The sequence below is a fragment of the Coloeus monedula genome (genome assembly GCF_965178545.1).
Source record: "Coloeus monedula genome assembly, chromosome: 22".
Lineage (NCBI taxonomy): Eukaryota > Metazoa > Chordata > Aves > Passeriformes > Corvidae > Coloeus > Coloeus monedula.
The window spans coordinates 4,813,350-4,833,025 of record NC_138802.1 but is presented as its reverse complement, the minus strand read 5'-3'; the positions used below and the strand labels follow the sequence as shown (position 1 = coordinate 4,833,025).

The window sequence follows — 19,676 nt, the reverse complement described above, 5'->3', positions numbered from 1 at the left end:
TTCCAGGGGGCTGCAAAGTGATAATAAATAACACAGCAAAGTTACTCCAAGCTTTTCTTCCCCTCAACTGCCCTACTGCTGACGCAGGAGGGGCTGCGGTGCCAACTTTACTGCACGCACAAGAACAGCCATAAATCCACTCGCTCTTCCAGAAAGGAGGAAAGAGGCAGCTCTGTTGCTCTTTTGTGGGAGCTCAGTCTGCTGGGCCAACACAGGGCTCCTCCCCCCGAAGGGAACAGCGGTACAGCCCAGCCGCAGGGGTGGCTACACCAAGTCCTCTCCAGAAGAAAACTCTCTGGGGGCTGAACTTCACAGGCTGCAGAATCAGGACCAACAAGGCACAGGCCTTGAAATCATCTTACTTATTTGCACCAAAATAACCCGTAAGTTCACTAGAATATCCAGGAATCCTGTGTGAGGCTGGGATTTCATGTTAGATACCTTTCTTTAATATTCTAAACATTCAATATGCTCGTATCTCCTCTATTGGAAAACCTCAAACAAAAGGGATTTTCCTTTAAAAAACTGGAGTCTAGGAAATGAACTGAAGTTTTTTTAGTCATCCAAAGAGGTCCTCTACTAACTGAGACCTTGTTTCTGTGTCCTGTTTCCTCAATATCCCTTCATTCTCCCTTCCCACTGTCTGCAAAGTAAAGAACTTCCTGCAAATACTGGGGAGAACACTCTAATTTTTGGTTCTTGCCGTTCCAGCCCCTACCAGCAAGAGCGAACAAATGAGCTCCACAACAGAAGGGGTTCCTTACTTCCTGTACAAGAATTTTTGACAGCACAAATTTCAAACTACTGACTCTCCCACCCCCCAACAACCAACAGTCAGACCAAAAATCCACCCCTGGACCTAATAAATAGGAAAGGTGAAGCTGTTTCCCTTGCTTAAGACAGCTCTGTAGATCTGTATACCTAGTTTCTTTAAGGCCTTGCACAAGACAGTAACACAGCCAAAAAATAGCTCCAAAATCAACTTTATAGCTTCAGCTGCCATAATGTCAGTGCATCCTCAAATATTTCATTGTGGGTACCTAGAACCCTTTTCCATCACTGGGCTCTAGATCCGACTCACTCTGGGCAAAACCAAGTGTATTTCTACCAATAGAAGAAATCACTAGAGAGAGACTGAGTAAATAAGTTAATAAAATGAGAATACAGATGTTGAAGGGACTCAAAGATCAAGCAAAAATGCTTGACCAGGATGCGAAAAGAGAACATGATGAGGAAAAGGGGCCAGACTGAGGAGCTGCTTGAAAAACCCACTCCTCTCAATGGCAGCTGTTTGTATGGACCACACAAATCACTGCACAATGTAGATTTCAACTCGCAGTGCTGGAGAAATGAGCCTCATGAGTTGAAGAACTTTATTAGTGAGATAAGAGACAACCACAGGAACCGTAGTGGCAGCACATGAGGCTGCTCCTGGCGGGAGCCTTGGCGGAGTGTGGAGCTGGTCCTGTGCAAACTGCTCCAGAGATCCCAGCCCGGTCCTGTGACCCCAGCCCTGTAGCCTGCAGATACAGCACTCAGCCAGCTTTGAACTGGCCACCTCAGAGCCTGCCAGCAATGCCAGCACAGCACAGGGAGCAGGGATGTGCTGCAAACACTGTGTGACGCTTCCCTGGAGCTGCCAGTGGTCCCTTTACCTCCCAGTTCCATTCCAGCTCACATCTGCCCATGCAAGCTGCTGCAGCCAAGCCCTAAATGTTCCTCTGGGGAGAGCCAGACACTTACACCTTAACACAGAAGAGGGCATACTGAGCCTACAGCCAGAAAGTCTGGGAAATATTAGGAAAAACGAGTGGGTGGGGGAGCTCAAGGGACCAGTGGGAGGATGCGGGAAATCAGTAACACTGATCTGAATAACTGGTAACAATTATTAGATCTTTTTTGGTATGAATCATCTCAGAGACTCATCATTAAATGATGTCACTCAAGGGGCAATAAAAAATACAGTAGAAACTGCCAGCCTGCCATGACAAGGGTTTGGAGCCACAACATGACTGGCCAAACAGGTCTGGGAAGCTTCACCAACACATTGAAAAGGGAGCAAGTTTTGTGGAGAATATACACTCTGACAGATTGGTCAGGCAAATTTGTCTTTGGCAAGATTATGATGTTACTTGAAGCTCTGATGAATCTGCCTGAACTGCTGGAGAAGGAGTAGCCTCACTTATCTGATGACCACTGACCTTGTCATTGCCCCGTCCCCTCCCCGGGGGTGGAATTTGCATTTGAAGCTACAGGTTGTAAAATCAGCTGGCCAGAACCGTCCTGAGAAAACAAAACCAAACCAGAGCAACAACACAACAGCCCAAACCAAGCAAACAACAGAGTGAGTTTGAATAGAATCTGTTCTCTGGGTTCACCAAACCTGCCCAAGGGCTCCTGTCCTTGCAGGGGAAGGGGCAGCAGAGGTGGTGCTGCCTTGTGCACGTCTGAATTCCTTTTATCTTCTTAAACAACTGCAGGAGAAGAAAAACTCAGAAGAAAAACTGATCAACAACCAGTAGCATCAGCAGGCTCAGGAACTCAACAGTAACCACATCATGGTCCCTTTTTCCACACCTTCCACTTAACACACCCCCTTTTCCCAAACTGCAGAACCATGGCCTTTTTCTGCCAACATAAAACACCTTCTGCACCCAATCCATGTTTGCTTCTCACCTGTGGGCAAAATACTGGATGCTGTCAGTGCTGCTTTGCAGCCAGTCACCTAAACCTGGCAGTGGCTGAAGAGCTGGGTGTGAACAGACATTTACAGGTAGTTCCAAGAACTTCCCAGATCCAAAATGGGGGTGGAAACCATCCCTGTGTGTGGAGCAGAGCAGGAGGCAAAGCTGAAATTATTCAGTGTTCCAGGAAGGCTCATTGCTTCCTAAAGTCGGGGATTATCTCCAGATTGCTCTTCCCTTTTCAGATGCACAGTTCCCAGCATCTAGTGCATTGCCATTAAGAGTTCTTAAGAGGGCTTTACAAGAAATTTTTTTTACTTTTTGGAGTTTTATGGAATTTAGGCACACACAGAGAAAAATATAGGACTCCTGGAAATACTGTGCATTACAGAGCTGCTATTGGTTTCAGACCTTCCTTACCTATGATGAGAGAAAAGGGAAAAGGAAGATTACAGAACTTGAGAGTCGCAATTTCAACACAGTGGTTTTCAGCCCAAGATTGAAGCAATACAAGGTATTGCTCTCCAACAAATCTGTCACACCACAAACCAGAGATACGGTCTAAGAAAGAAGAGCAAAAACTTCAGGCCTCACCACTATGCACTGATTGTGATGGAACAACTACTTAAAATCCAGGAACTTTAATTTTCTTGGAGATTTCTGGGGAGAAGGGAGTGGAGACAATGGGGATTTAGGGAAGGGTCAAGAGAAGAAGTCCAGCACTTGTTCCACACGTGCCTCTGGAGCACAGCCCATTTCAACAAGGTGATGTGAGTTTGAGACAAGTACACCATGTCAAATTATCAGCATCTATTATTAACCAAAAAAAGTTAACCTTAATGGTTAGCATAATGCTATGTTTTTACAACATCTGTCAGCAATTATTTGTATTTACTTGCACTGCAAATGCAGAAGAAAAGTCAGAGAAATAAACAGCAGAATTCCCACCAGTCTTGTGTTTTCCCACAAAGAATCTCTAATCATCCCTGTTTAGACACTCACATTTGTTCCTTGCCCTGACCAGCATGGAATTTCTTCCCAATCCTCTATGACCAGTAATTATCAGTCCTCCTTTACCCTGCAGCGAATATGGACTAACCCCTCTGCAATTAGTGGTGTTAACTTCAGGGTCCTTAAGATGAAAATCAGAACTATGATATTTCTTGGATTCAAAACAGTTCCTGCTCTCCCCTTGGCCATGCCTTACCATAGCAAGAAGGGAGGCAGGGAGAGCAAGGGTTGTGCTCCAGTCGCACTCCACCTGTGCAAGGCAGGGTGAGGAACAGGTTAGCTGGGTGAAAAGTTCACTGCAAGCTGAGCTGTCTGTTTCTCTTGCTTAATTTATCCGATATTTGGCTAACCTTGCTCTGAACCCAGCCCCCAAGACCCCCTTCCTCTCATCCCTCCCCAGCGGGTTTGTGTCAGCCAAAGACACCGCCTCTAATTCCCTTCTCCCTGACCCTGCCGAGGGGAGCGGGGGCTGGGACACAGGGCCAAGCACAGAGCAGAGCCCGAGCACTGCACAGATAATCATTATTTATGCTCTAAACTTCAACAGGAGCAAACACAAAAGCCCTACAGTCAGCAACGTTGCCTGACATGGTGTTCCAGCTTATCAGCCTTCCCAAGGCTGGATGGCACCCCGTCTGCACCCCCACCTCCTTTGCACCCTCTCACTCTTACAAGGATGCAACACTTCTAGAGTAGCTTATAATGGATCCCTGATTCCCCTGGCAGGCCTGGCCAGGGGACTGGCACACAGTTCCCACATCCACAGCCTGCAAGATACCACTTAACCCAGTATGCCCATCACCTCATTTCTGCAGCTCAAGACCCTCAAAAGGAACCTGACAGATAAATTTAAATTTTGCAAAGCACAGAGCAGTAGCTGCAGTGACACAGAACACGAGCAGGGCGATCCTAAAGGGCTTTTCTCACCCCAAATCCCATAAAGTCAGTAGAGGAAAGGCTGGAGGGTATCAAGATGTGCTACTGCTGCTCTTCAGAGAACAGGATTCCCTGATCCACAGACCTTTGTGCATCCATAAGCAACTCATCCTGCAGAATACAGCCAAGGTTGTGCTCAGAAGCTGCTGAGTATTTTCCCTTTCCCTGGTAATCTACAGCTTCCCAACCCCTCCTGCCCCTGTGCCCAAAAAAATGGGTGACAAGAACTCCTGACATTCCCCCTGCTGTGCAGTGCACTGCTCTGTGAACACCCTCACAGCACCTCTTGATTCCACACGTCAGAGCTCGGCATTGGTGATGCAAACTGCTGGAAAAACTGCCTGGAACACGCGTTACTGGCAGGCTCTCCTTGTTTTCCTGCTGTGCTCAGGACTGTTCCCAACACTCTCCAGGGCAACACAAAGTGTATTTGATGGGCTTCTCAATGACTGGGCACAACTTCAGAACGGGGCACAAACCAAACCTGCTGAGCTGTCCCTGCTCCATTGAGCAGCTGCTGCTCCCTTTGGTGTTTAACCTTGGACGCCCCAGAATCCACACTTCCATTCCCACCTGCTGGCACTCCCTGCCTCCGTGAGAGTGACTTAGGATGTGCCTAAGACTCTGCTAATGGAGCAGAACAAATGTTTCCTGTAAACCTTAACTTTATCATTTTTGACCTGACAAAGAACCTCAGTGCCATGGCTTTGATACACCTGAGCTGCCTCAGGTCTAGGAGACATTCTCACAACTTATTATTTTTATAATCTGTATCATCAGAGTGCCCAAAACTCTACTACAGTGTGTCTGCACACACAAAGTTCATGTCCCTCTGACAGGGAGGGCAGAAACAGCCTGACAGTCTTACAATAAGTGGAAATTCCTTGTGGTCTAAGAACAATATTAAACTCGTTTCTCAGGGTCAGCAGATGACCTCGCCTTGACACATGGCTTCGTTTCTCTGGAAGCAGTGCAGACTGGCCTAGTTCTGATGTGGTCACTAATTTAGTGACACCATCCATTCCAAACTTCACCACTCCCTCACCAAAGTAGCAAAATATGAGTTTACAAAGAGTACTTTGAAATGAAAACCCCTGGGCCCTTACCAAAGCACATGATCCAGCACCACCCTCCCCATCTAATGCTCCATGTTTTCAAGGCATGAAAGTTGTTGAGAAGAGCCAAGTAAGGGTGACAGGACTTCAAACTGCTACATAAGTAAACTGACGATACACAAAAAACTCCTCAACCCACATGGCGTAAGCCCCCTGGTACCTGTATTCCTCAACAGCAGGGCCAGTACCCGAACTCACTGCTGCCTCAACATAATTAATCTATTCGATAACAAACAATGTATAATTGCCATACAAGGAACCCTTTGTGCAAACTTTGTTATAGATTTTAATGCCTCTTCAAAACTGTTGAAATTAGTCATGGGTGGGTAAAAAGGCACAGGATTGTTACAACAGGTGAGAGAGAAAGTCAATCACAGAGCTCAGTGCCACAGATCCCAGTTTGCTCCTTCCAGGCACCACACAGAAAAGCAAAAATACTTCAAAAGATGCCATACCTGCATAATTAAAGGCAAGCTGAATGCAATGAAGCTCAAATAGTTTACAGGTGCAGCTTAAGAATCACCTAACTTAAAAAAAAGACCGCACATACTTGATGCAGCCATTTTAATAATTCAGCCCCAAACCCCAGAGTTTGTTCACAACAGAAAAGAGCTTGTGAAAACCTTGAGAGAAACAACTTTCACTTTAGAAATACAGGAGGGCAATTAACAGGTCAAGCTTCAAAGGAAATCTATGTCCTCTTCTCCATGTATCCAACTTAGAGGCTTTTGTTTGTGGGGAAAAAAACCCAAACAAAACCAAGAAAAACACCACAACAAACAAACCCCAACACCTCTGTCCCCTGCTCCCAAAAAACCATCCCACATCATGAAAATGTAAGAGGGCAGCAACTGGAAATTCAGTTTCAGCCTCTCAGGGAGATTCTTCAGCTCTTGCTGGCTCCTGAGGAAGATTTTTGTCCCCCATGACTGCAGACAGACCCTCACAGACACATCGCCCCCACCTCCTGGCACTCGGGGCACAATTTCAGTGGCTGCTGCTGTTGGAATAGGCTCAGCTCAGACACAGCCCCTGTACTCCAGGGTCAGACTCACCACCAAGATCCAGGGATGATGCTTAAAACAAAGGAATTAAGTGAAATCAGCCCAGTTGGTTGGAGCATGGTCCTGATAATGCCAAAGTTGTGGCTTCAATCCCTGTACAGGCCATTCAAGAATTGGACTCGATGGAGGACCCCCTTGGAGGTCCCTTCCAATCCAGAATTGTCTGTGATTCTAAATTAAAGCCAAGGACAGGGAAACCCACGACCCTGACTGCCTTTGATGAGCTGGTAAGGAGTCCTTGCGGTTCTGGGGTTTCTCAACTTCCCTGGGATCACCTGGAGGGCTCCATAACCTGCCCCTTCCCTCAGCTCTGGAAGGTTCCACTGGAGCCCCTGGGATGCAGAATTCCAGGAAATAAATGTGTATGTCTCAAACACTGAGAGCAGGGTGGCTGTGGAGCCAGCCAAGGGCTGTTGGTAATAACAGGCAGGGATTGTTGTTGATCACAGACAGGGATTGTTGATAACACGCCGTGAGAAAGAAAAAGATGTGGCTGGAGAAGCGGCCATGTGGAGGTAGGGCAGCACTGTCCTGGGACAAACATCCTTGTTCATGCTCCTGGAGACAAGCACAGCACAAGTGCAGGAATAAGGCTGGGAATTAGGCAGGGATTATAAGGGGAATCAAGGTCACCAGTGATCCACAAAGCCTCTGACCCATTTCCAGAAAGGTCTGAAAGAACATCCATGACAGCTGATCTGCATAGAAACTGAGAAAAAATCCTGACAATGGGAAACCCTGTCCATAAAAAGGACCCCCTCAAGCCTGGGTGGTGTCCCCAGGATCCTGGACATCCCATCAGCTGGACTGATGCACCTGGCTCCATGCTGAAACCAGGAATGACATCCCAGTTCCTTTCCTTTCCTTTCCTTTCCTTTCCTTTCCTTTCCTTTCCTTTCCTTTCCTTTCCTTTCCTTTCCTTTCCCTTTCCCTTTCCCTTTCCCTTTCCCTTTCCCTTTCCCTTTCCCTTTCCCTTTCCCTTTCCCTTTCCCTTTCCCTTTCCCTTTCCCTTTCCCTTTCCCTTTCCCTTTCCCTTTCCCTTTCCCTTTCCCTTTCCCTTTCCCTTTCCCTTTCCCTTTCCCTTTCCCTTTCCCTTTCCCTTTCCCTTTCCCTTTCCCTTCCCTGCTTCCTTGCCCTCAGGGTGGGATGTCACACATGCCATGTGCAGCCCCAGGGGCTCAGCCGGCTGGACACTGGTCCCAGTGTGGCTGGAGGTGGGTGGACAGCACCAGACAGCAGGAGTCAGTCCCTTGGCCAGGCACATCTGAGGGCCACAGCCAACAACAACCATCCACGCACGGGTTCAGTACCTACAGAGCAACCAAAATATGAAAGATCGCTCACATGTGGGATCTATTAGGGCATTTCGAAGGAATTCACGTTCATTGTTTCCCTTGAAATATAAAGGTTATAAAACTTAACGGCCACATGACAAGGAAACTATATGAAACACTCAGAGATTTACAGAGCAACTGCTCAGCTCTCAGGGCATGTGGCTGGAAATTGCTGGGCAAAAGCCAACGAGCCCCGTGGTCTGAGTTTTTGGGCAGTTTTCTTATTCCTTCCTTTCTTTTCCTGACCTTGCAGACTGGTATTCAGTTACCACAGCAGCTCCAAAGTCAAACAGAAACACAGCTTGTATCTTCTTTCAAGTATTTATTTCTTTTGTCCTGTTAACATTAAGTAATGAAAGGAATTGTAAGGGTTTTGAAGGGGGGCGGGTGCAAGGAATGAAAGCAGGAGAAAGGAAAAAAAATACGGACATAATGGCTTAATTTCTCACAGCATGTGCAGCACAAATGAACAGTAAACAAATCCCACAGAAAAATGCAAACAAAGGCTACGTTTGCTCAAAGTTCCAAGAAAAGGGCCCATTGCAAATGCCCCTGAGCAAACATTTCTGTGATTGAACCCTCAGAACCTCTGTGTGATTTTTAGGCCAATTCAGCACAGCAGATACCTTCCCCCTTCTCCCAGAACATCCCTGGGCTGGAGCAGCCACAGGGCTTGGTTTCCAAGCCTTGTTTTGGTTTAAGGCATGGAAATATTGTAATTATGGCATTAAGAAGAAGCAGCAATCTCATCCAACAAGTCAAGGGCAAGTGTGAAAATCTGATTAGAGATTTGCCACTGGGGTTTGTCTATACAGAGTGAAATAATTAAGCAACAGATCATGAACAAATACCATATTTTGTTGGGATTTTTAACCCCAATTTTGACAGCCTCAGCCAGGTCAGAAACTCATGATGTTGGCTGCCACCAAAGGTCTTTGGGTGACCCAAAAGGTTGTACCAGCAGTACAATCATAAATTATTGCATTGTGTGACACCAGGTGAGACTGTACCATTTTCTGTGCCACCCTTCCTATGTCTGTAACAAATTGAAGTGCTTCAGTAGGTCAAACAATGTGCTGGCAGTGCTTTTCCTGCATTTCCTTACTTCCCAAACTTCAGTTGCAGCACAACTCTAGTCCCCTTTATTTTCTTAAATGAACCAAGAATGCAGCAACACAAATCCCAAAGTACCATCATGCCATTCCCCTCATGTGGAAATATGCCATGCCCTGATGTCGGGAAGTCACTCTTATTTTAATGAACTCTTCCCAGGATTTCCAGTGTGATTATTTTTCCCCTGATGATCTGAGGCTGAGAAGCGGATCCAGTGAAAGAAACAAAACCAAACTGTGAAAAATTTTTGCTGTAAGTAAAGGCAAATGCACTTTTGACAGTATCCCAAGTTAGGGTTTTTCCCCTTGAAAATGTCTATAGGCACGGTTTTGATCACAGGATTGGAAATATGTCATGAGAACACACTCAAATATGTGTTTGCATTAACACTGCTGCCAGAAGCCATCTCACAGTCATCACCAGACATAGTGGAGCCCCTAGAAAGCTTTCTGTGGGATTGGAAGGCATCCAGCCAGGAGAAAGCAAAGCCACCATGTGATTGGGATGGCCAGTTCCACAAGAAAACTGTACATTAATGAATGGCAAGCACTCAAAAGGGGAGTTACGGTGAAGAGCTTGCAAGGAAATCACTGGCTGAGAACCATCATGTGCATAAAGTATTCGATAAATGAAAATCTGAAAGAAGTCTATGTAAAAATAATCCATTGAAAGAAAACAGGCTGATTTTACAGCAGAATTGCCCATGTCAAGAAGTGCTGCTGGCTGTAATAAAGATCACTGGAATACAAGTTGTTCCTCCAGCCTTAGAGGCTGTGTACCTTAGACTGCAAAAGGACACTCTGAAGTATCGTGAAAATAATCTATTTTACTATTTGTGTACGGTAAATTATCAGAAGGAATCAAACAGCAGTGCTGGGTATTGGGGCTTGCACCATATTTTTATTTTTCAACAGATGACTTTTACCTTATGATTCCCCCTCTAACCATAAAGTGAGGTTCTGGCCACCCACTCCCTCCCAGTCCTTCCCAGTTCAAATTCGGATTGTGTAGGTGTTAAACAGAATGTGCAGTTATGAACAGAAGTAACAGCTCTCTAGGGTTTAGCTACACTTCATGCTTCAAAGGAACAAATCTGAAGATATTTAGGGCAGTTTGCAGAACTAATGTCTAAGGTGTGCACAAGGCACAGGTGAGGGACTGCCTGAGGGGAGGGCGCAGAGATGAACAATCTGCAGGCACAGCATTCTGGCTCAGGAACTCTCCAAACACAGCCCTCTCCAACGGGAACAATTGGAAGAGACAGATGAAATGATGAAAAATGAAGGGATCAGCAGAAATCAAACCTAATATAAACCCAACTAAAATAAACTCAGCATGGCTCCTGTGGCTCATTGAAAAGCAGCTCTTCTCCAGTGAACTCGGGTCAGGGGAAAGACGGAATAGAACTTCTCTGCTCTGTGCCTTTAGGAGCCACTGGCAACTCTGACTGGCAATGGGAAGAGGTTTTTAAAGGGAAATACTGAAGATTGCAAATCTACCTCCTACGTTGCATCACAGGAAATGTGTCATCTCCAGCCAGAAAGCGTAACTGCTCCTAAATCCTGGGCTTCAGAATTTGAAAGAATTAACATTATTTTCATAATTGATGTGGGGTCAGAGCTGTGTGTACTTGCCTGGATTCAAAGCCAAGTGATAGTTTTTACAAAAGAAAACTTACAATTCTGTAATTTATTTTTAAAACTGGAATGAAGATGCTTTGACTCTGCATGTGTAAAACAGAATGAGGTCAGGAGGCTCAGATGTATCCCCGGGATGATGGAAGCAGAGCATTGTATTGCACAATCAAACTGAGTTGTTTGTAAATTATTTATGTACTGTTTAACATATGTAGAAACTTTTGCTACAGGACATCAACACTGGAATTTTTAAAAATTATTTTTCTGCATCAGCATCAGACCACTTCTAAAGAAATTCAAGGCTACATTTGATAATTTGATTAACATGATTAACATGCTTGTTAAACCTCAGCTAAAACAACAGAGAAACTGAATGCGGTTTACGGTTCAAAAATATTATAATAGTTGATGTGGGTGAAGAAGGTTTTTTGGCTATAGCAGACAGTTGAGAAACATGTCAGATTGCTTCTACTGAGCAGTCAAAAAACCCAGAATATTGAAAGTTACAGATTATTCAGCCACCAAAGCACATGTGATAGTGCTTGCTCATGTCTCTCCCGACTGTCTTTTGCACAGTCCTTAGAACAGGAATAAAATATTGCCTGGCTCCACAAGTGTTCTCCATGAATTTGCAGCTCTGATGGGAGTTCAGAAAAGAACACAAGGTATTTTATTGCTGGGAAGGAGAGAGCCAAGCAAAAGCTCACAGACTGATCTGTGATTCTGTTTAATCCTACGGCGGAATTGAGTCAAACATACTCCTCCACATTTATTACCATTAACAAGGGGAGATGTGTCCCGAGACCTCAAGGAATCAGGTAGGAGCTGCTGTGGCTCCTGTTTCTGGTACTTGAGAGACTCATCCATTCTCTAAGGCTGATACTGACCCAAAGAATTGCTTTGTTCTCTGATGGATGGATTTTTTTTTTTTTTTTAAAGCACCTATGTTGCTACATTTAAGAGTGGAGAGAACAGAGATCATGAGCTTGTCACCTCTGCAGCTACTTGAAGTAGGCAGAGTTGAAGGGCGTGTGAGACTACGGAGTGAACTGACTTCCTTGTGCAATGTTCACAGGGAATCAGTGTTCCCAGCAGGCTCTGGGAACAGGAATTATGTGTTTGGATTTCACTTGTTTTCCATTACTGCCATTTCTATCTTCTGTTAACATTCTTCTGACATGAGCCCTTTTTTTCTTATTCCAGATGACAGCGGTATTCATGCAGCCAAAACACTCCAGAAACCCTATCACCCTGCACTTACTTCAGTCCTCTCTGCATAAAGGCATGAAGAGTTGACTTTCCTGGAAAAAACAGCAAGGAGTTGCCTCTTTATCTTACAGCTGAAGTTGATGCTGCCATGTGCCAGCCCAGTGTCTGGGAACACTGATCAGACCAACAGTGATGCCCAAGGACAGCTGGTGGCTCCACCCCAAAGTGTCTGACACTAAAAAAGTTGAGGAAGGTCTCGGTTCATGTACTCCTAATGCCCAGGGTTTGCACACAGTGGTCCAAGGCTCCAGTCAGGGGTCAGAACTGAGACAGGAGGTGGGAGCTGTGCTCTGAGCTTTCCGGCACCTATGGACAAACAGAGCCTTCCTTCAGTGCTTGGGTTTGCACTGGTTACCTGATGCCACCTCCTTCTTTAATCTGGATTTTTCAAGAGTGTCCTGTGGAACCAGAAGTTTAAATCCATCTTCTCAGAGTTTGTATGTGCAGCCTTTACTGTATGAGTGCACTGTGATAGTGACCTGCTCAGGAAACCAAGATCAGTGCCAAATGCCCCAGGGATCTCCAGGAAGACTATTTTGGAAGCCAGGGTAATTTTCAGACAGAAGCCAACAGGCTTCTGAGATGGCTCAGTTTAAGGCATTGATATTCCAATAGTGTTCCTCTCCGTTAGTTCCACATTGCTTGGGGAAGGAAGATATCCAACAGGAACTCTTCACTTCTGTATTCATTACATGGATAGGGAACATTCATAACATAGACAGGGAAACTTCATGTCTAGGATGCCTGTCTGTGAAAAGCCTGTACAATACAGAGGCAGCTAACTCAGATAAAGAAAAATAGTATTTAAAAAATGCTTTTGCTTAAGAAAAAAATAGGAAATGGAACCACATCTACCTAGTAGCACCATGTCAGGATGATTACTGACACAAGCCAGAGGACCACATGTCCTTGTAATACCTAGGCATGATAGATGACCCTTGCAGCTGGTAAAAGTGAGTAGGGAGTCAAATTGACCCTTCCTTGTTTTCACATGTTTGGGCTCCTTTCCCTCCCTCAAAAAACACAAGAATCAGCTGTCAGTTACCAGCATACTGGAGTTCCTGAGCCAGCAAACTACAAAATTAATTGACTTAATTTTTAGGGCATGGTGACCCACTGGAATGGGGAGGGGCAACAACAGGCTTCTTTTACAGACTTCGTATTTAGATGGAAATCACACGCCTCTGTTATTATATAACTTCAGGGATGTAAGGTGGTATCTTGCTTCTGTCTGTTTAGGGCCATCACACTCCCCCTAAGATTGCATCTTCTATTTTGTATTCTCATATACTTTTCAGTCACTCTCCAGCTCCAATTACAGTGCTTTATTCCCTCACTTAAGGAGGAATTGTTCTAGTTTTATGCAGAAAAAATTATACAGTGCATAAAAAACCATCACACATTTGCCTTGATTTTTTTTTCTGTGCTAATATGTCACAATGCCCATAGCAAAGGTGAGCATAAGGAACTATAAGTTTGGACTCTTTGAGAAGGTGTGAAGATATAAATTGTCTCAGAGGTTTGTGCCTCTAGTCCAGTCCAGGCAGGCTGGGACAGTGTGTGCTTCTGCTCACAGGATCTGTTACAGGAACAAAAGAGGGTGTGATGTTGAAAGCAAAGATGGGGGGGACTCACTGCCTTCAGTGGTCCAGGGGACAATCAAGGTGTGTCCTGTGTCTCCCACCTGTGCTCTGCAGGCTGGGGCAGCTCAGCCCCCAAGAACAGCCTCTGTCTGCTCTTCCACTACTTACCAGCTGATCCAACTCCTCGGAAGACAGACAGGGGTGTTTGTGCTGAAACTTCAGCTCCCTGAAGGTACTGAAGGAAGGTGCTGAGGTGACGTCAGTAGAACAGAGGTGGGAAAGGGGGCAAGAAGTGTCTGAATTGCCATCTTCCCACAGGAAACTGGATAGAAGACAATGGGCTGCAGGGAGCAGGTGAAGTTCTGTTTTGACTCATCTTTCTCTACATTCCTGAATCTGTGGCTGCCACTGCTCACAGGTCAACATCTCCTTCAGAAAAGCATTAGGACAAAGAGGATTCTATTCCCTAGAGAATGCAACTGCTGCTGGTGACTGACAGGTTTGCTCAGACTCCAAACATACCAGGATCTTAGTGCCGGGGAGGTGAGAGCTGCAAACAGTGCAGAATATTCTCATTCTCAGGGCTGGTGGTTGGTAAAAATGTGAAATACTGCATTTGACATAATCTTGCTTTACCCCAAATTTAGGAACCAGTGCTGTCAAAGAAGTGGCTGCCACCCAGATTAAGTTTATTGAAGCCACATGAAGAAATAAAAACAAAAGAGATGATCCAAGGGTCACCCTGTACTCTTTTCTCAACAGTTGCATTTCAGCTCAAGGAAGGCACTAGGCCACATTAATGTCTGCTACAAGCAGATGTGTTCTCTTTGAAATACATGCACCCACTTATGCTCTGCCTGCATTAAGTCTGTTACTGGGTTTTTAGGAGCTTTGGCAAGTGCTATCTGTTAATATCTGAAGGTGGGAGTGTTCAGGGAGTTGTCGGAAAGGATTGCAAGACTAGATCTGATGATACCCACCCACACTAATTAACACATTACATAAAAGTACAACAAGTTTCTCTTTGCAAACATCAGAATCACTTGCCCAGGCACTTTCTGCGCAGTTCTAGAAGAACTAGAGGGATGGACTCTATTGCTTTTTAGCCTCAACAGAACAATGGGTGAGTGGGGAGGGTACAGTTCCCACTTTCAGGGCTCACTCCTTTTTGTCATTCTGGTAAAAACATGCCATTGGCAGGGACATGGCTGGAATGACCTTTTTAAAGGTCACCAAGGATACATGAGGGTGCATTTTTTTCTCATCAAAAACCACAAAATGAAATATTGAACATGAGGGATCAGATTCTTTTGCAAAGGACTCTTCCTCTCCCTGCCCTGCCTTGCTAATTCTGACAATCACTTTGTATAAACACCAGCCCCTGAAACCAACTGGAACTGAAAAATCCTCCCATTTAAATTGGGCCTTTTTTTGTCACGGGAACATGTCTCAAATCAGCTCATGTTACTCTACCATTCAAATTTTTAACCAGAAGCAATCTCCTGTATAAGAGCGATAGCAAGGACTCTTTTACTTCTTCAGAGTTTGGAGCAAGTAAAACTAATTTCCTATGAATCTCCTGTGACCTGCTCCTGCAGCTTCACCTGGGTTCCTCCAGCAGGATAATAAATGGACACCCCAATTTCGATTTACTCCAGACTCTCATATGACATCTGGCTTCAAGATGGTGGCACAGAAAAGTGCAGTGATGACATAGGAAAACAGAAGGGAAAAAAATAATTACGCAGTGGAGAGCAGGAGGCAGCAAAGAGAGCGGGGAAAATCAAAATTAAAAAAAGTCAAGGGCAGAAATTCCTCGTAGAAGGCCTTAGGCTTCAACAAAGCTTGTCCATATTTGCAGCACTTCAAGATTACCCAACACTACCCTTATGTGGGAAGGTCCCAGCAGACCTCAGCAGCCATTCCAGAGGAGTCTTTGTATTAAAAAAAAAGTCTTCAGTGTCTCCATTCACATTTGCAGTTGCTTGCTGGATGGAAACTGTCCTGCCTCGCAACACTCACAAGGGAAGGAACTCTCTTACCCAACTCTTCCTGGCTATCTGAAAAGCAAAGTCAATGTTTTCCTCATTATTTTCTGTTTGCTGCAACCCTCTCCCCCACTGTGACTGCTATTTGACCCGCTGTCCACTCCAGGACCCTGGGGGAAGAGAGGGGGAATTCTGTGTGTATGAGAAGAGATGACAAGTCTCAGCTATGTTCCGTCTTGTTTATATTCATCAGAAAGAAATCAACAGCACTTAGTGTGTAAGACACTCTAGAGATAGAGAACATCTTTTGTGTAGTGCAGGGAAAGAGGAGATCTATCTAAGGGACAGGATTTGGGGATTAATGAAGATTCCAGTGTGTGTTTTTACCTCACTTTTGCATCAGGAAGCTACCAATAAATAGAATCTCAGCACAAAGGTTTAATTTCAGGGGGACACTGCTCTTCCACCACAGCTGTTTGCTCTTGCAGCTACGAGCCTGGCACACCCAGCTGGGATTAATGAGGAACTGGAATGGATCAGAGAACACAAGGGGAAGTTGGTATCATCATACCTTCCTCTCCCAAACCTCTCCTGATAAACCTGGTACCTTCAGTATTCCAGGCAGATCCTGGAAGGGTTCTCCCTTCATGGCACTTGACCTTTCAGTGAGCTGGGCTTCTCAAAAAAGTTGACAAAAAATAAAGCTGGAAGCATCTATTAGGGTGGGCCTCAAAATCACAGAGAGACTGACGTTTTTTTGCATCCTCTCCAGAGAGCCTCAGACATCCAGGAATTCCAACAAAAACTGCATTTTAAGAAACATGTTCAGAGGTGTCACATTGCTCCAGGTTATAGTTCTGCACTGACCCTGGCAGGAGAGCCCCTCCAAACACTCACCCAAGCAGAGGGACTTCACCAGTGGCACTTCTGGCAGCATCTTCCTCTTGGAGAGCTCCAGAAGAGAGAAATCCAGTGGTCTGAGTGTAAGGTCAGACCTGATTTTAACACTCACACCTTTGCACCTCAGTAGCAAGTCTCCATTCTACACAGCAGAACCAAAGGAGTGTTTCAAATGCAGCTTTTCTGCTGTTCCTCAGATGTCTTTTAGGAGATGATATATTTTGGCATATGGGTCTTTTCCTCATCTAAATTTTTGTATAGAACCTCTTGGTCTATGAAAAAATACTGCTTTTCCTTTCTATAACACGTTGCATTTGAATTTTCTGAGCTTTCAACAGACATTTAGGTAGTCAGACTTGCAACTTTTGAGGTAGGGAAACACTAGAAATATCTGCTTTGCAGGTCAGGGTACGCCTTCAGATGATGCATTTTGCCCCAGGCTACACAGGACATTTATGGAAAAGCTCAAAATTTGAGTCAAGAGCCCTAAATTCACTCTTTTAATCACACAACCATCCTTGAGGCACTTCATTTAGGTGTCTCCAGTTAGACTTGCTACTTCCTGTATTGCAATTATATTAATTCCTCTGTTAGTAGTGCTCCAATGTGCTGCTCACTGCACTTTGCACAGGAATGCCATGTTGCCCTTCCTAGGCTGTCAAAAAGGGTATTTAATTACAAAAATAAATAATGTCTAGCTGCTTCTGGCACCTCAGTCCAAGTATATTTGTCACTTTTGGCTGATCAGTACCTGATTCAATGTCCCTAAAGCACAATGGGTTCATTCCCAGATGAATTCAACGTGCATTTAATCAGGTCTTTGCTAAATGTGCTCCCAAACTTCACATCTCATAAGCATGACAGTACTGTCTCTTCTATTTTTAGAGCATTATTCCACTTCACTGTGCAGATTGATACAATGGATTTTCCTCTGCATGGATTATGTCAGTGAATGTATGTTTGTACAAGCAGACTCTAGTTTTAGTTCTAGATTTAGTTCATCCCAAATGTGCTGCTGCCTACATGTGTGGCAACTGGGATTAACGCTAAAAATATGTTTATATTTTATCATAAATGAACAACAAAAAAAATCAGAATGACAATTTCACATATGAGTTCAGTGACAGAAAGAATCTCCCACTATTCAAACTCTCAGCTCTGCTGCCGGAGCCTTCCTGTCCAGCCACCACAGAGGAAGTACAACAGCTATTTTGGGCCCAGAAAGAGAAGTCCTAGGCAGCCTGCAGCAAAGAAAACATTGCTTCATGGTTTGCTCTTTCCCCAGTGTGTGCTGGGAACAACTTCATCGTGGGATGGAAACTGAAGAAAGGGAAGGAAACTTCTATTAAATGTTCATAACTTTTAGTTCTTCTAAGTAATTTTGAAGTTCCCCATTCAAAAAGCTGAAATGAAACCAGTGGTAGTTCCTCTGGAGAGAGGGGACAAAGTGTGTTTGGGATGGGATGTGATGCCTCTCCACTGAGACAGCCCACAGACACTTCAGAAACAAAAATCACATCTTAAAACTATGAGTAGATTTAACAATTGAACTCTAAAGAATTAAACACCATAGAAACATTTCACACTTTCTGTTTTTCTTTCCAAGGGTCCATAGTCCACTCACTCAATCCTGTGCAAAGGTCATGTTACTATGGATATGACCTGCAAGAAATGTGTTGCCTCAGAGCAGCACAAATCACATGAGCAGGCTGAAAGCCAAGACTTGCTGATTCACAGTCCTGTAGGATTTTCATGCTTGTGTTGGGTTCACTGCAGAACAGTCCTTGAGCCATCAGGTCTATGTTCGTCCTTTAAAAGTGTTCATGCAGGTGTAGCTCCCAGAAAACTTGTGGATTTCTTCAAGTGCTGCCTGGGGGAGAATGCTGGGGTAGAAGGAGAAAGAAAATGATCAGATGAGACAAATCTCTTAATCTGTTCTAATGAGAGATGTGTAAATATGCATTTATGTACATAAATATACACATGCTCAAAAATCAGCTAGTGAGAGACACAGACAAAACTGCCATCAGTTTCCTGCTGTGAGGAGGCCCTACAGGGAGAAAGTTCCATCCAGTCACCCTTTCTCTACAGAAATGTTTATCCAAAAAATGTCTGTAAAAGATGTAACTTGGAAGATACCATTATGTTTTCTTCCTTCCAAATACTATATTTATACATAAATACAATATTTATATTGTATAATATAAATACTATATTTATACATAAATACAAATTTAACCTAAATTCTCTGGTTACCTTGCCATCTGGTTGAGCAAGGCATGTGGCCTCCTTATCCTAAGGCATGGATAGAGACCTGATTTTCAGACAGCTACAGTAATGGAAAATAACCTATTAATTCTTACAATAAAATGGAACAGCCCTTTCTCTCGTCAATAGAATTTCCGGGAACTTTTACCCCAAATTTTACATTCAGAGCAAAGCATTTACTGTGAATTATTTTTCTTGTTTGAAATGCAATACTGAAATTATTTTCCACAGAAGTCTCATTCCCTTGTTTCAGTTCCTGACTGCAGCAGGTTTTCCGAAGGCTTTAGTGCAAACTGTCATGGACATACAACAGTGAATGTCCTTTCTCTTTGGTTGTTTCAGGATATGAAGTTATGACTTTTTTTTTCCTTAGGGACCTTAAAACTTCTGTCCTGATCATACACAAAAATATTGATTTAATAGTTTCACTGCTGTAACATAGGCAATGCTCTCTAAATGCAGCTGGGATATCCAGGCCTTATGGCTCAGAAATCCCACACAATAAAAAGCCTGGAGTCCAACAAGTGACTTAACAAATCCCAATCAACTACCTGTGTAAGTTAATTATTAAGAAATTCCCTAGACAAAAATCCACTTTACACCTCAGGAATCCAAATTCTGGGGATGAAACTGGTTTCATAAAGGAGTTTTACAAAGACAAAAAATCTCCAAAGGGAATCTGCCTTTTGCTTCCATGACTGTCTTTCAAGGGAAGAGATGAGAGAGCAGTTCCTGTCAGCTTGAACTTTGCCTCGGGGAACAGACACAGAGCCA

General features: G+C 44.3%; 1 protein-coding gene across 4 annotated transcripts in view; it reads right to left on the bottom strand.

Moving 5' to 3' along the window:
• Nucleotides 1-14,997: 14,997 nt before the first annotated feature.
• Nucleotides 14,998-19,676, bottom strand: part of DHRS3 (dehydrogenase/reductase 3) — a 29,578-nt gene continuing 24,899 nt past the window's right edge. For all 4 annotated transcript variants that reach the window (XM_082295557.1, XM_082295558.1, XM_082295556.1 and 1 more), the window contains one exon: nucleotides 14,998-18,517. In XM_082295557.1, the coding sequence (XP_082151683.1) occupies nucleotides 18,433-18,517 (85 nt within the window). In that variant the 3' untranslated portion in view covers nucleotides 14,998-18,432. The remainder of the gene's footprint in view (nucleotides 18,518-19,676) is intronic.